The sequence below is a fragment of the Mytilus trossulus genome, chromosome 10, assembly GCF_036588685.1.
Source record: "Mytilus trossulus isolate FHL-02 chromosome 10, PNRI_Mtr1.1.1.hap1, whole genome shotgun sequence".
In the NCBI taxonomy this organism is placed as follows: Eukaryota; Metazoa; Mollusca; class Bivalvia; order Mytilida; family Mytilidae; genus Mytilus; species Mytilus trossulus.
In genome coordinates, this window is record NC_086382.1 from 5,599,651 (window position 1) to 5,612,312 (window position 12,662).

At 31.7% G+C, this 12,662-nt stretch overlaps 1 protein-coding gene across 1 annotated transcript; it reads left to right on the forward strand.

The window, feature by feature from the left end:
- Positions 1-5,784: 5,784 nt before the first annotated feature.
- On the forward strand, positions 5,785-7,479 carry LOC134686660 (uncharacterized). Its single transcript, XM_063546334.1, has one exon. The coding sequence runs from the start codon at positions 5,785-5,787 to the stop codon at positions 7,477-7,479; it is 1,695 nt and encodes a 564-aa protein (XP_063402404.1).
- The last annotated feature ends 5,183 nt before the right edge of the window (positions 7,480-12,662 follow it).

The window sequence follows — 12,662 nt, forward strand, 5'->3', positions numbered from 1 at the left end:
TATCTTATTAACTTATAGAGATATCTTATAAACTTATAGAGATATATTATAAACTTATAGAGATATCTTATAAACTAATAGAGATATCTTATAAACTAATAGAGATATCTTATAAGCTTTTAGAGATATCTTATGAACTTATAGAGATATCTTATTTAATTGGTTATAAAGATATCTTATTTAATATATAAGAAATAAGATATCTTATAAAAATTAAAGATATCTTAATACTTAATAAGATATCTTGTTAAATAAATAATTGATCTTCAAATTTGAATAAATATAAAAACGGCGTGCCATAAACACGGGCCCAAGTGAACTACAATGCTTAGCAATTTCCCCTTCTTGTAAGAAATCCAAATGCCATTTTCGGGAACGTGGGAAGGACTCTTCGACAAAGGTAAAATGTATTTTGATCTTATTAGACACGGACAATTATATCTATTAATCAGTTTGTTTTGACGATTATATAATTGAACTAGGGAACACATAAGTTGTTGGACTCCGGACCCCTGCTTGGCACTGTTCAAGACTTTGCAATGACAACAAGTTCTATAGTAGCTAACGAGTTGAAATATTAAATACATACGCAAATACGTAATGCTCAATTATTGTAATTAGTTATCAAAGGTACCAGGATTATAATTTAATACGTCAGACGCGCGTTTCGTCTACATAAGACTCATCAGTGACGCTCATATCAAAATACTTATAAAGTCAAAAAAGTACAAAGATAAAGAGCATTGAGGATCCAAAATACAAAAAAGTTGTGTCAAATACGGCTAGGGTCATCTATGCCTGGGATGAGAAAATCCTTAGTTTTCGAAAAATTCAAAGTTTTGTAAACAGAAAATTTATAAAAATGACCACATAATTGATATTCATGTCAACACCGAAGTGTTGACTACTGGGCTGGTGATAGCCTCGGGGACTAAACGTCCACCAGCAGTGGCATCGACCCAGTGGTGTAAATAGTTATCAAATTTAAGGTACCAGGATTATAATTTAATACGCCAGACGCGCGTTTCGTCTACATAAGACTCATCAGTGACGCTCATATCAAAATATTTATAAAGCCAAAAAAGTACAAAGATGAAGAGCATTTCTGACTATTTTGACATTACTAGAGGTGTGAAACAAGGGGATTCATTAAGTCCTACTTTGTTCAATATTTTTATAAATGATATCACTAAAGGTTTGGAAGATGACAACTCAAGTCCATTGGAGATTATAAATAGTAAACTAGGCTCCCTCCTGTTTGCTGATGATCTGCTTTTACTATCAGAATCTAAGGAGGGTCTCCAAAATAGTCTAAATAAAGTTTCCATGTTTTGTGAAAACTGGCTGCTTTCTCTAAACATAAATAAAACAAAAAGTATGGTCTTTTCAACAACAAAGCAAAAGCCTGAAACATCTATACTTGTATATAAAAACAAAAAAATAGAGAATGTTTCAGAATATCCTTACTTGGGTCTGCTGATTAAATCAAATGGTAATCTTAGTCATAGTACAGCTGAATTAACAAAAAAGGCAAAAAAGGTTTTGTTTTCTATTAAAACATATACTAATTCTCTTGGCAGCCTTCTTAGTGAGACCTATATTGACTTATAATTCTGAAATAACATATTTGGACTCATATATAACATATTTCAAAGCTAAAAAATTCTTAAGGGTTCCGCGGAACCCAGTGTCTCGCCTACTTATGCTGTTAATTGCAGGATCAACAAAAGAGGAATAAAATCAATAAAAATATTCCTCTTGATACTGTCTTATGATTCTAAGAAGCTTCTGTCCAAGTTTGGTAAAAATACAGTATGTTTTTAAAACTTTTTTAAAAAGTCCATTTATAAGTAAAATACAGATACTAGCTTTTGATCATAAACAAGCTTCTGTCCAAGTTTGGAACAACAAACTTTAACCACAGAGTGAATGCGTTGTTTCCTGGCAGAAAAAGTCCATTTAAAAGTAAAATGCACAAAAAATGGATTTATTTGTTAACAAAAATTACTTCTGGATACTATGTTATGATCATAAACAAGCTTCTGTCCAAGTTTTGTACAAACCCAGGATAGTTTAAGAAAGTTATTAAAATTTCAAAAGCTTTAACCACAGAGTGAATGTAATGTTTCCTGGCAGAAAAACTAAGTCCATTTTTAACATGTTTAAGTAAAATATGGAAAAAATGGAATTTTATTTTTCCAAAATTTCCTTCTGGATACTATGTTATGATCATAAACAAGCTTCTGTCCAAGTTTTGTACAAACCCAGGATAGTTTAAGAAAGTTATTAAAATTTCAAAAACTTTAACCACAGAGTGAATGTAATGTTTCCTGGCAGAAAAACTATGTCCATTTATAAGTAAAATACGGAAAAAATGGAATTTTATTTTTACAAAATTTACATCTGCATGCTATCTTATGAACATAAACAAGCTTCTGTCCAAGTCTGGTAGAAATCCAGTTTAGTTTAAGAAAGTTATTAAAATTTCAAAAACTTTAACCACAGAGTGAATATTTGTTGACGCCGCCGCCTACGCCGACGGAATGTAGGATCGCTATGTCTCGCTTTTTCGACTAAAGTCGAAGGCTCGACAAAAAAGAGCTTTGGTTTCTGGAAAAAATGTGGACCCATTTAATTTTATTGACAAGACTCCAATAGAAAACTTGCATCTTGGTTATTGCAAGTTTACCCTTGGCACTTACAAGAGTGCCTCAAATTTTGGTACAAGGAACGAATTGGGAAGACTGCCTATTGAATGTCATATAAAAACCCAAACTATTATGTATTTAGCAAGGCTTTTCACCTCAAATTTGAATCCCTTATTACATGAATCTTTTCAATTAACTAAAACTTTGGATGCTAGTGGCACCTATTCATGGTTCACTTTTGCAAAAGATATTCTTTCTGAATCTAACATTGATATAGATAGACTAAAAACCTGTGATAATTTAAAACAATTAAAAAATATTAAAAGCTATATTAAACCCCAAATAAACTCATACTACAACAACCTGTTGATAAATAAGTTAACATCTATTGATGATAAAAGTAAATTAAATTTTTATAAAGCACTTGAGCCAAATCTATTGATCAAACCTTACCTCTCTAACCCAAACTTTGAATTTAGAAAATTAATTACAAAACTTAGAATCAGTGACCATTCATTATTAATTGAAAAAGGGAGGCATTTTAAAATTCCTCGCGAAGAGAGACTTTGCAAAAAATGTAAAGTACTAGATGATGAGAAACATTTCCTAATAAATTGTTCTCATAATTCAAATATTAGATTAACATATTTTGATTGCATTAATAGAGAAAGTAATTTATTTGCTAATCTCACTGACAATGACAAAGTTATATATATATATACTTAACCCATCAACACCAACACAAGTGAATAAACTAGGATCCTTTATAAAAAAGTCAATGGAACTGAGGACAGGGGACCCTTTAATATTTACCTGAATTTGTGTATATATATTGAGTTACTTAGTTATTGTCTTTATTTGTTCTTGTTGTTGTTATATGTCACAAACTGTAAAGTTTATATGGCAATAAAACTTTGAATTGAATTGAATTGAGGATCCAAAATACCAAAAAGTTGTGCCAAATACGGCTAAGGTAATCTATGCCTGGGATGAGAAAATCCTTAGTTTTCGAAAAAATCAAAGTTTTGTAAACAGGAAATTTATAAAAATGACCTCATAATTGATATTCATGTCAACACCGAAGTGTTGACTACTGACATTAGAACTAGAAGTTAATTCATTACATACTTTTTCCAATACATCAAAGAAAAACATAATTTTTAACCAGGTATCTAAAAGCGGAGTAGAAAAATTTATATTTTTATTCAGTAATGAAGAACTATGTCAGGTAGTTGCTAAAACCTGCTTTAATATTTTATGTAGAAGAACAATTTTTTTATTTGTATATAGCTGATGATGTATTTTAAATCTTAGATATATATAGTTTTAAAATTGTGTAAAATATTGTATATAATTAATCATTTAATATTAGTCTCTCATAATTTAATAGAATGGCACTTGTATATGTTTTAGTATTTAGAAGCTAATAATATTTTACTATTAGTTTTAATATACAATATGTTTTATAGATGTTATCCAATATTTCATGTTATACGCAATGTTTTATATGTATATTAGAATGTATAATGTTATTCAAGTGGTGAGACTTTAATAAACTATTGAATCTGAATCCCTCGTTTATTATACTAGCGATGTGATTTCGAGATCGAGATCAGTAGGAAACACCACCTCGACCATATTTATACAAGTGTGTAACGATCGGACAGTGTTGTATTTGGCAAAACTTTTAAGAATTTTTGGTCCTTAATGCTCTTCAACTTCGTACTTTATTTGTTTTTTTTAACATTATTTTTCTTCGAGCGTCACTGATGAGTCTTGTGTAGACGAAACTCGCGTTTGGCGTTAATAAAAAATTTCAATCCTGGTATCTATGATGAGTTTAATGAGAAATAATGTTTCATAAATTTAGAAAATTTCATTATTGTTTTTTACACAAACAAATTTATAGTTATAGTTATGCGGCACAATATTTCATGTTAGACTCACACAATCATGAAACTAACGAGAAAGCTGATTAGTATTCGCATTGTCAGAATGTTGTAAGTTTTTTAAATCACTTCAACGTGAAATGTCGTATAAATACATGTTATAATAATATGATAACGACAGAGAAAAATATTTATTTAATTTTTTGTTGGATATATCTTCTGTAGCTATATAGCCAAGACAGTATATTACGCAATCATGGTAATCAAAACCATGATCGTTTTTGTCTTTGAGACGATCCCTCCATTTTACCTGTTAACCGTAAATGTCATTAGTCGATGTCGAGAGGTGTTGAAAAGGTCTGATAGTAAAACCTTGATTCAAGAAAATAATTGGTATGATAAACTCTTGATTAGTTGACATATAAAAACAGAAAAGATTGATACTAAACAAACCTTTTGTTTCTTATCAGTAAATATATACATGATATAGGTGTATCGTTTACATCTCTATTCACCTTCCTGGTTGCCACGGTCATTTGACTGCATATTTATAATTGAGATTATTTGCATGATTTTCTGTTTGCAGTCTACTTCATTGCAAAGAAATTTTATAAGGTAAAATAACCAGACTAAAAATTAAATGTGTCAGAACAACATAGATTATTTCACCGCATATAACCATGTAAACAAAGAGTCACAAATCAATAACTAAGCCATTACCCCATTCCTTACAAGCTGTGTTTCTTATCTTTTATGTCTCGGTGTCGTTGTTAGAACATTATTTTTTTACTTTTAATCTCATTTTTTCTGATCTGATGGGGACATTTGAAAAAAGGTTTTGATTCTTTTTAAGATGTTATAGACTCTTCTTACATTTTTAGATTTATCTCACTCTCAAACATTCATACAAAGAGTAAACGAGGATAAGTACTCAGATTTTTCCACTAAGACATGTACATAAAGAACTTAGAAAATCAATTCATCCAACATGTCAATTATAATATAAGTTGTTTTGATAGAGTTTTATATTGACATGTTTGAACTCTTGTTATTTCTTTTTTGATGTTGTCGTTTGAAATCATGTCATTTCAGTGCAAAAACATGTCTTCTGGGTTTATACTGCAATATATATGGTAAAGATAGTAAATGTGATTGCGGTTATAGTTCTTAAATTCGTTGTATATAACGATTTCTTCGGAAAGACTTTTAAAGTTCTGATATTTGCATTAAATGAATATTTACAGATTATGGCTATGCAAGGAACTGCAGTTGTCTATTGTGATCCATGTACATACAACAAACTGACAGCGCCGGTTCAGTTCTGGTGTCTATCTTGCGAGGAGGCATTATGTAAATCATGTGCAGATAGTCACAAAGGAATGAAAGCAACAAGAAATCACAGAATACTTACGTATGAAAAAAGCAAAGAGGTTACCTCTTTAGGTCACTTGATTTCACAGCAGTGTAAACAACACAATAAACTCCTTGACCTTTATTGTCCTACTCATGACGAACCTGTTTGCTCCTTGTGTATTTCAAAGAATCATAGAGAGTGCAAAGATATGGTTTCAATAGACGATGTAGCAAAAAACGTTATTTCGTCCACATCGTATTCCAATCTTCAGAGAGATATCAGTAATCATGAAGAAAATTTATTAAAGGTCAAGACAAAACGCCAGCAGAACTTAACAATCGTTGAAACCCAGGAATCATCTATTCAGTCATCAGTAAAAGACATGAGAAAAAAAATGGATGAACATTTAGATAATTTAGAAAAAGATCTTATACAAGAATTGGCGGGAACGAAAGAAACATGCAAAACTACGGTCAAAATGACGTTAGCAGATTTAGAATTTAGATTATCAGTAGCTTCCGAAATGCATTTCAAAATTTCACAACTTAAAGAGATTGCCACAGATGTTCAGTTGTTTCTTGCCATTAGAGAAATAGATAAATTGGTAAACATTGAGCAGAACTGGTTGCAAGAATCGCTCAATCAGCAAAACATGAATGAATCGTCCTTATATCTCAATATGGAACCAATGAATAACCTGCTGACTCTCAAGTCTCTTGGTTCTGTAACAATCGTAAGTAAATTCTCTGAAGTCCAAACTGTGACGCCTACATCTGGTGAAGCACAAATGCCAATAAAACCAATAGATAAAAGAATAGAGAAAATAAAGCTTTTTGAGAAGACATGCATTAAAAGCTCCTACAAAGTCAAGGACGGTAGTCTATATTTTGGATGCCTGATAAGAAGTACTGGAGGTTTCATGCTTGTAAACTATTGCGAAGACAATCTTGAAATGTTTAATGGAAGTGGGAAACATCAGGCGAATATTACTATACCTGGTACTCCAAGTGATATGACTGAAATATCAAACGACTGTTTTGCAATTACTTTCGGAAACGGAAAAAAAATTGAGATTGCTAGCATAAAAATTTCACAATACAAGACTATTAAAATAATTCCTACTACCGGAACCTGCTGGGGAATATCCTATTATGACAACAAATTAGCAGTGAAGATATCGAATGAAGGGATACATTTGTATAACATAAATGGAACATTACTAAAGAAACTTGAAACTGAAGAAACACAAGGCTTATTCTACAATGTTACTATGATGGAGAACATTTACTGTTCAAGGAGAAAAGAAAATACCGTATTCTGTTGTAACCAACAGGGTAATGTTTTATGGACTTTTCAAGACAACCTTTTGCAAGATCCTGAAGGTATAACGACAGACAGTTATGGAAATGTATTTGTTGTTGGAGGTCAATCGAAAAATATTTTCGTAATTTCTCATGATGGACAAGGTAGAGAATTACTGAAGATGGAACAGACACCTATTTCTGTCTACTATGATAAAGTGAACAATCAGCTCTTAGTACGGACAAATGAAAAGGTTTTCCTTTTTGATATAACTTTCGAAAAGTAGCTATGGATCTTGCTTACAAGAAAAAAGATAACTGTCTTTAATTATTTCTAATACTATTTTGTTAGTAGTTCCAGCTGTTTGAAGCCTGTGTCTGATAGATGTGTTATATCGTTCTTTTGTTTGTCTTTGCTCGGTACTTGTACATCCTGTCTAGTGTTATAATGCCATGGTAAATTTTTGTATTCATTTTTTTTTTATGGAATTTGCCTATATGCCTTTTTGTTTTTCTTCGTTGACATGTTTGTTTGTTTTTATCGTGATTAAGATTATAGCACGATGCATGTTGACAGCTGTGCCCCTATTTTTGACATTTGTACGTATTCTGTCAGTTTGTTTTGTTCGAATTACTGTTATTTGACTTTTTTTTCTCAATCTGAAGAATTACGCCTTTTTCTACTGATTATTATAGTGTGTTCTTATGTTGTACTGTTACACCACTGTCTCAGTTTAGAGTAGGATTGGTGCCATCAAACAATTTTAACCCCTCGATATTCTGTATGTGCCTGTTCCAAGTCAGGAGCCTGTATCAAAGAAGTTGTGGTGTGTTGCTGCATATAATATTTGTGTTTTTTTACTTAAATCAGGCTGTTAGTTGTCTTGTTTTAATCATTTTACATTTGTCATTTCGGGAGTTTTTATAGCCGACTATGTGGTATGGGTTTTATCTATTGCTGAAGGTTGTACAGTAACCTATAGTAACTGTTGTTAATTGCAGTTTGATAGTTTGTCTCTTGTTAAGAGATGTATCATTGGCGATCATAACACATCTCCTTACTTTTAAATTTGTCCATTTGTTAATCATTTGTTTTGTGGGTGTTTATGCCATCTAATTAACCATCCGAAAATTACAGACGATCATGTAACCGAATATAAACATAAATATAGATATGTCTATAAAGATAAATAGATAGCAAACTCGTGCAATTGAAATTTTATGTGTTTCATTTCATATAATAGGTTTTTAAAAAATTAGTTCATGGTCAGATTAACCATGCCAGACAGATATGTTCACCTAACAATCAATCTATGCATTAAATATAGTTGATCTTTAGCTTATAATATTTAAGAAACCAACTTAATCATGACAACTTAACATTGACCAATTAACCATGAAAATGAGGTCAAGGTAAGATGATACCTGCCAGACAGACATTTACACCTTGCGATCCAACCATACAACAATTATAGTTGACCAATACTCTAGTTCAGGGAAAGCTTGTTTGCAACCTGAGTGAGTCAAGCATTTAATTAAAATTCATGCGAGGATATGTGAGATTTGGGTGAAATGGGTGCAAAGATATTTGGTACGTTATCATTCAACGGTCACACTACATAATTATTCTCTTTGGCTTGTGACGGGCAGATATAGATAAACAATTTAAACCATATGATTGGCATGTAAAATGGAGCTTTTTGAAAAGTTGTTACTGGTCATAACACAAAGATGATATTGTGCATTATACAATATAAGTATTCAATAAAATATAACCATGTTATGTTTTCAATTTTGTATAAATAGTCTGATCATTAAACGTTGGAACAGTATATTTGTTCCTTTTATAACCCATAATAAAAAAAAGTTCGATTAAAAACAAACAGCTACAGGGCGTCGTATGGAATAGACTCAAAGCAAAAAAGCCACACCCACCATTGAGCTATACAATGTCTTTAATCGGACTGTTGTACTAGTATTTTGAACAAACAAGTGAATAGTCAAGCGCAATGTAGTACAAAACAGTTTCAACCTTTAAAATTATCTTCATATTGACCTGCATGGATATGCATTTGACTTGCAACTGGATGATTAAACAAAAAGGTTATTGATCTCCAAGTCTCGCTTACGCAAAATAAATTTCGTAAACTTGACAAGAAGAAGGATGTATGTCTTAAGATCGCCAAGTAGGCAGTTATTTCACACAGAAATCTTGAAGATCTCCTTTTTATGAAAACAAGACGACAATCATTTTTTTTTTGTCTTGGGGTACTTTTTTCTAAATAAAAATATTCTTTTTCACAATTATTATCATTTTTCATCCTATTAATGTGAACTTTCTGGCACAAAAATAAAAATTTAGACAACAGAACTGTTCATTAAAAGTCAAACTGTATAATAATGTAAGTGAAAATTTACTTTCTGAAGATTTAAAAAAATATAAAGCATCTGTTATACTGTTTAAGATCTTATAAAATCTCATTTTAATAAATTAGATATTATTTCCCATAACTAGATTACTGATTATAGACCAGACTAAAAAACTAAATCTAACATTGAGCAATGAACAGTGAAAATGAGGTCAAGGGCAAATATACGTACATCATAAAATATTTCTGTAAACCAAAATTGTTGACCTCTTGCATATTGTATGAAAAAAAGGACCAAACACAAAAACTTAACTTTGACCACTGAACCATAAAAATAAGGTCACGGTCAGATGACACCTGCCAGTTGGACATATACACCTTACAATCATTCCATCCACCAAATATGGTATACCTATTTTTTTTTATAGTATCTGATATATATATATATATATATATAGGTTTGAACGTAGTTTTCAATTTAGACTCGTTTATATATATATATATATATATACATAAGTACGTCTGAGTCAGTGACAACCCTGTGGTCTAGTGGGACGGCTGCAGTGCAGGCGATTTGGTGTCATGATATCACAGTAGCATGGGTTCGAATCCCGGCGAGGGAAGAACCAAAAATTTGCGAAAGCAAATTTACAGATCTAACATTGTTGGGTTGATGTTTAGACGAGTTGTATATACATTATGTACACAGCCATGTATCACCATCATTGATGGCGATCCGATGGATACATCTGTTGTAGGGTTGTCACTGACTCAGACGTACTTATGAATATAATTATTTTCTGTGACTGTATCTTACATTAATTTGTAGGATCCTTTACTATAGATAATTTAGCTGATCTGTAACAATAACATCTTCATGCCTTATATATCATGTACTGTAGTACGCCGCTAGATTAAAACTGACGTGGAAAGGTAACACATGCCCACCGAAAGCTCTTTTTTGAGAGCCCAGGTGGTCGTGTGGTCTAGCGGGACGGCTGCAGTGCAGGCGATTTGGTGTCACGATATCACAGTAGCATGGGTTCGAATCCCGGCGAGGGAAGAACCAAAAATTTGCGAAAGCAAATTTACAGATCTAACATTGTTGGGTTGATGTTTAGACGAGTTGTATATACATTATGTACACAGCCATGTATCACCATCATTGATGGCGATCCGATGGATACATCTGTTGTAGGGTTGTCACTGACTCAGACGTACTTATGAATATAATTATTTTCTGTGACTGTATCTTACATTAATTTGTAAGATCCTTTAATATAGATAATTTAGCTGATCTGTAACAATAACATCTTCATGCCTTATATATCATGTACTGTAGTACGCCGCTAGATTAAAACTGACGTGGAAAGGTAACACATGCCCACAGAAAGCTCTTTTTTGAGAGCCCAGGTGGTCGTGTGGTCTAGCAGGACGGCTGCAGTGCAGGCGATTTGGTGTCACGATATCACAGTAGCATGGGTTCGAATCCCGGCGAGGGAAGAACCAAAAATTTGCGGAAGCAAATTTACAGATCTAACATTGTTGGGTTGATGTTTAGACGAGTTGTATATATATATTTTTTTTTTTTTTTTAAATAATGATTTTTAGATATATGGACTTCAGCACGAAAACTTAACCTTATTCACATGAAATGTGGTCAAGGTCAGATGAAAACTGTCTGGCGGGCATGAGATCATGCAAGGTACTCACATACTTAATATAGTTATCCTATTATTCATTATAGGGTGCATTTCTGTAAATCTTGACAATGGAATTTCCCATAGGAAATCCTTTTACGGCTAAAACTGTACCACTTTTGCTATGAAGTTTTGAAAAAAATCTTATCCTAAAATTGAAAGTTCATTTGCACCACAATTTTTTTCAAAGGTCAAAATATAGGGCTGTGAGGCATATTTTCAACGTTTATATGCACTGAACTTCTCAGAGTTTAAACTAACACTAATTTTCTTAACTACCCCTACCTCGAATGAAAGGTTACCACAGATTTCAATGTAAACAATATGCACGTGTTTATTTACTGGTAATATTCCCAAGTTCTGTCTCTGCGATATGGAACACAGAGAGCATAACTGGGAACCGGTATGTAAACAAAATAAATTTTCTATGAATATTCAATTTCTCCCCAAAAGAGGCGTGTTTTCAGAAACAGCTGTATTTACAAAGTGCAACCTATAAGAAAGGAATTAACATTACAAAAAATTTTTACTTATTTTTCAATTAGCCACTAAACCATGAAAATGAGGTGGAGGACAATAGACATATGACAGACAGCAACTTCATAACATATGTATATGATTTATGTAAACACCACACTTGTTCATCTGTTCAAAATGTTGAAACAAAATCATGCAAACATTTTTGTATCAACAAAAAACTTCTCTTGCAAAAAGATGTGCAGAAATAATAATCTCCATATCAAATTGATAAAGCCTTTAAGCTATTTTATTTATCAGATAGTAAATGACAATGGACTGACAATTATTTGTTCTTAAATCTGATCAACAAACAACATTTATAATGAATATGAATGAACACTTCTGAATACTCCAGACAAATGCTTTTGGTCATCATTATCTATTATAGCAATTCCTTTCAATACTGAGATGAAGTGTAGTTTGAAGTTCATTGAAAATTAGTTTCTTACAAAATTAATTTTTGTTTAAAAACAATTAATTCTGCTTCTAGTTAGTGATATATAAAATAACATATTTTAATTCCATACGAAATCTAATATGAACACTTATAATAACATTGCTTATAAAACATATGGAGTGAATAAAAACAGTTTAAAAAAAAAAAATGTTTTTTATAATAGTTTTATTTTTACTTATTTAAATTGTTTTTAAAAGTCTCTTTCTTTGGTATCTTGAAAAACTTGAGTGTCACTAAGGTTCAATTCAATTAAGCTACCATTTCAATAAATACAATAACGTGAGTCTAGCTTTGTGAATTTAAAGGTTTGTTTATCCTATTGATACAATAGGAGTGGATCTAACTCATTTTAAATTATCCCCCTTGTAATTGCTTATCCATGACCTAACCGATTGGCAAAAGCTGAAGTTTATCAACACCAAATT

Bases quoted from the DNA above. Each gene is read 5' to 3' on its own strand.
- LOC134686660 (XM_063546334.1), top strand. From the start codon at position 5,785: ATGGCTATGCAAGGAACTGCAGTTGTCTATTGTGATCCATGTACATAC.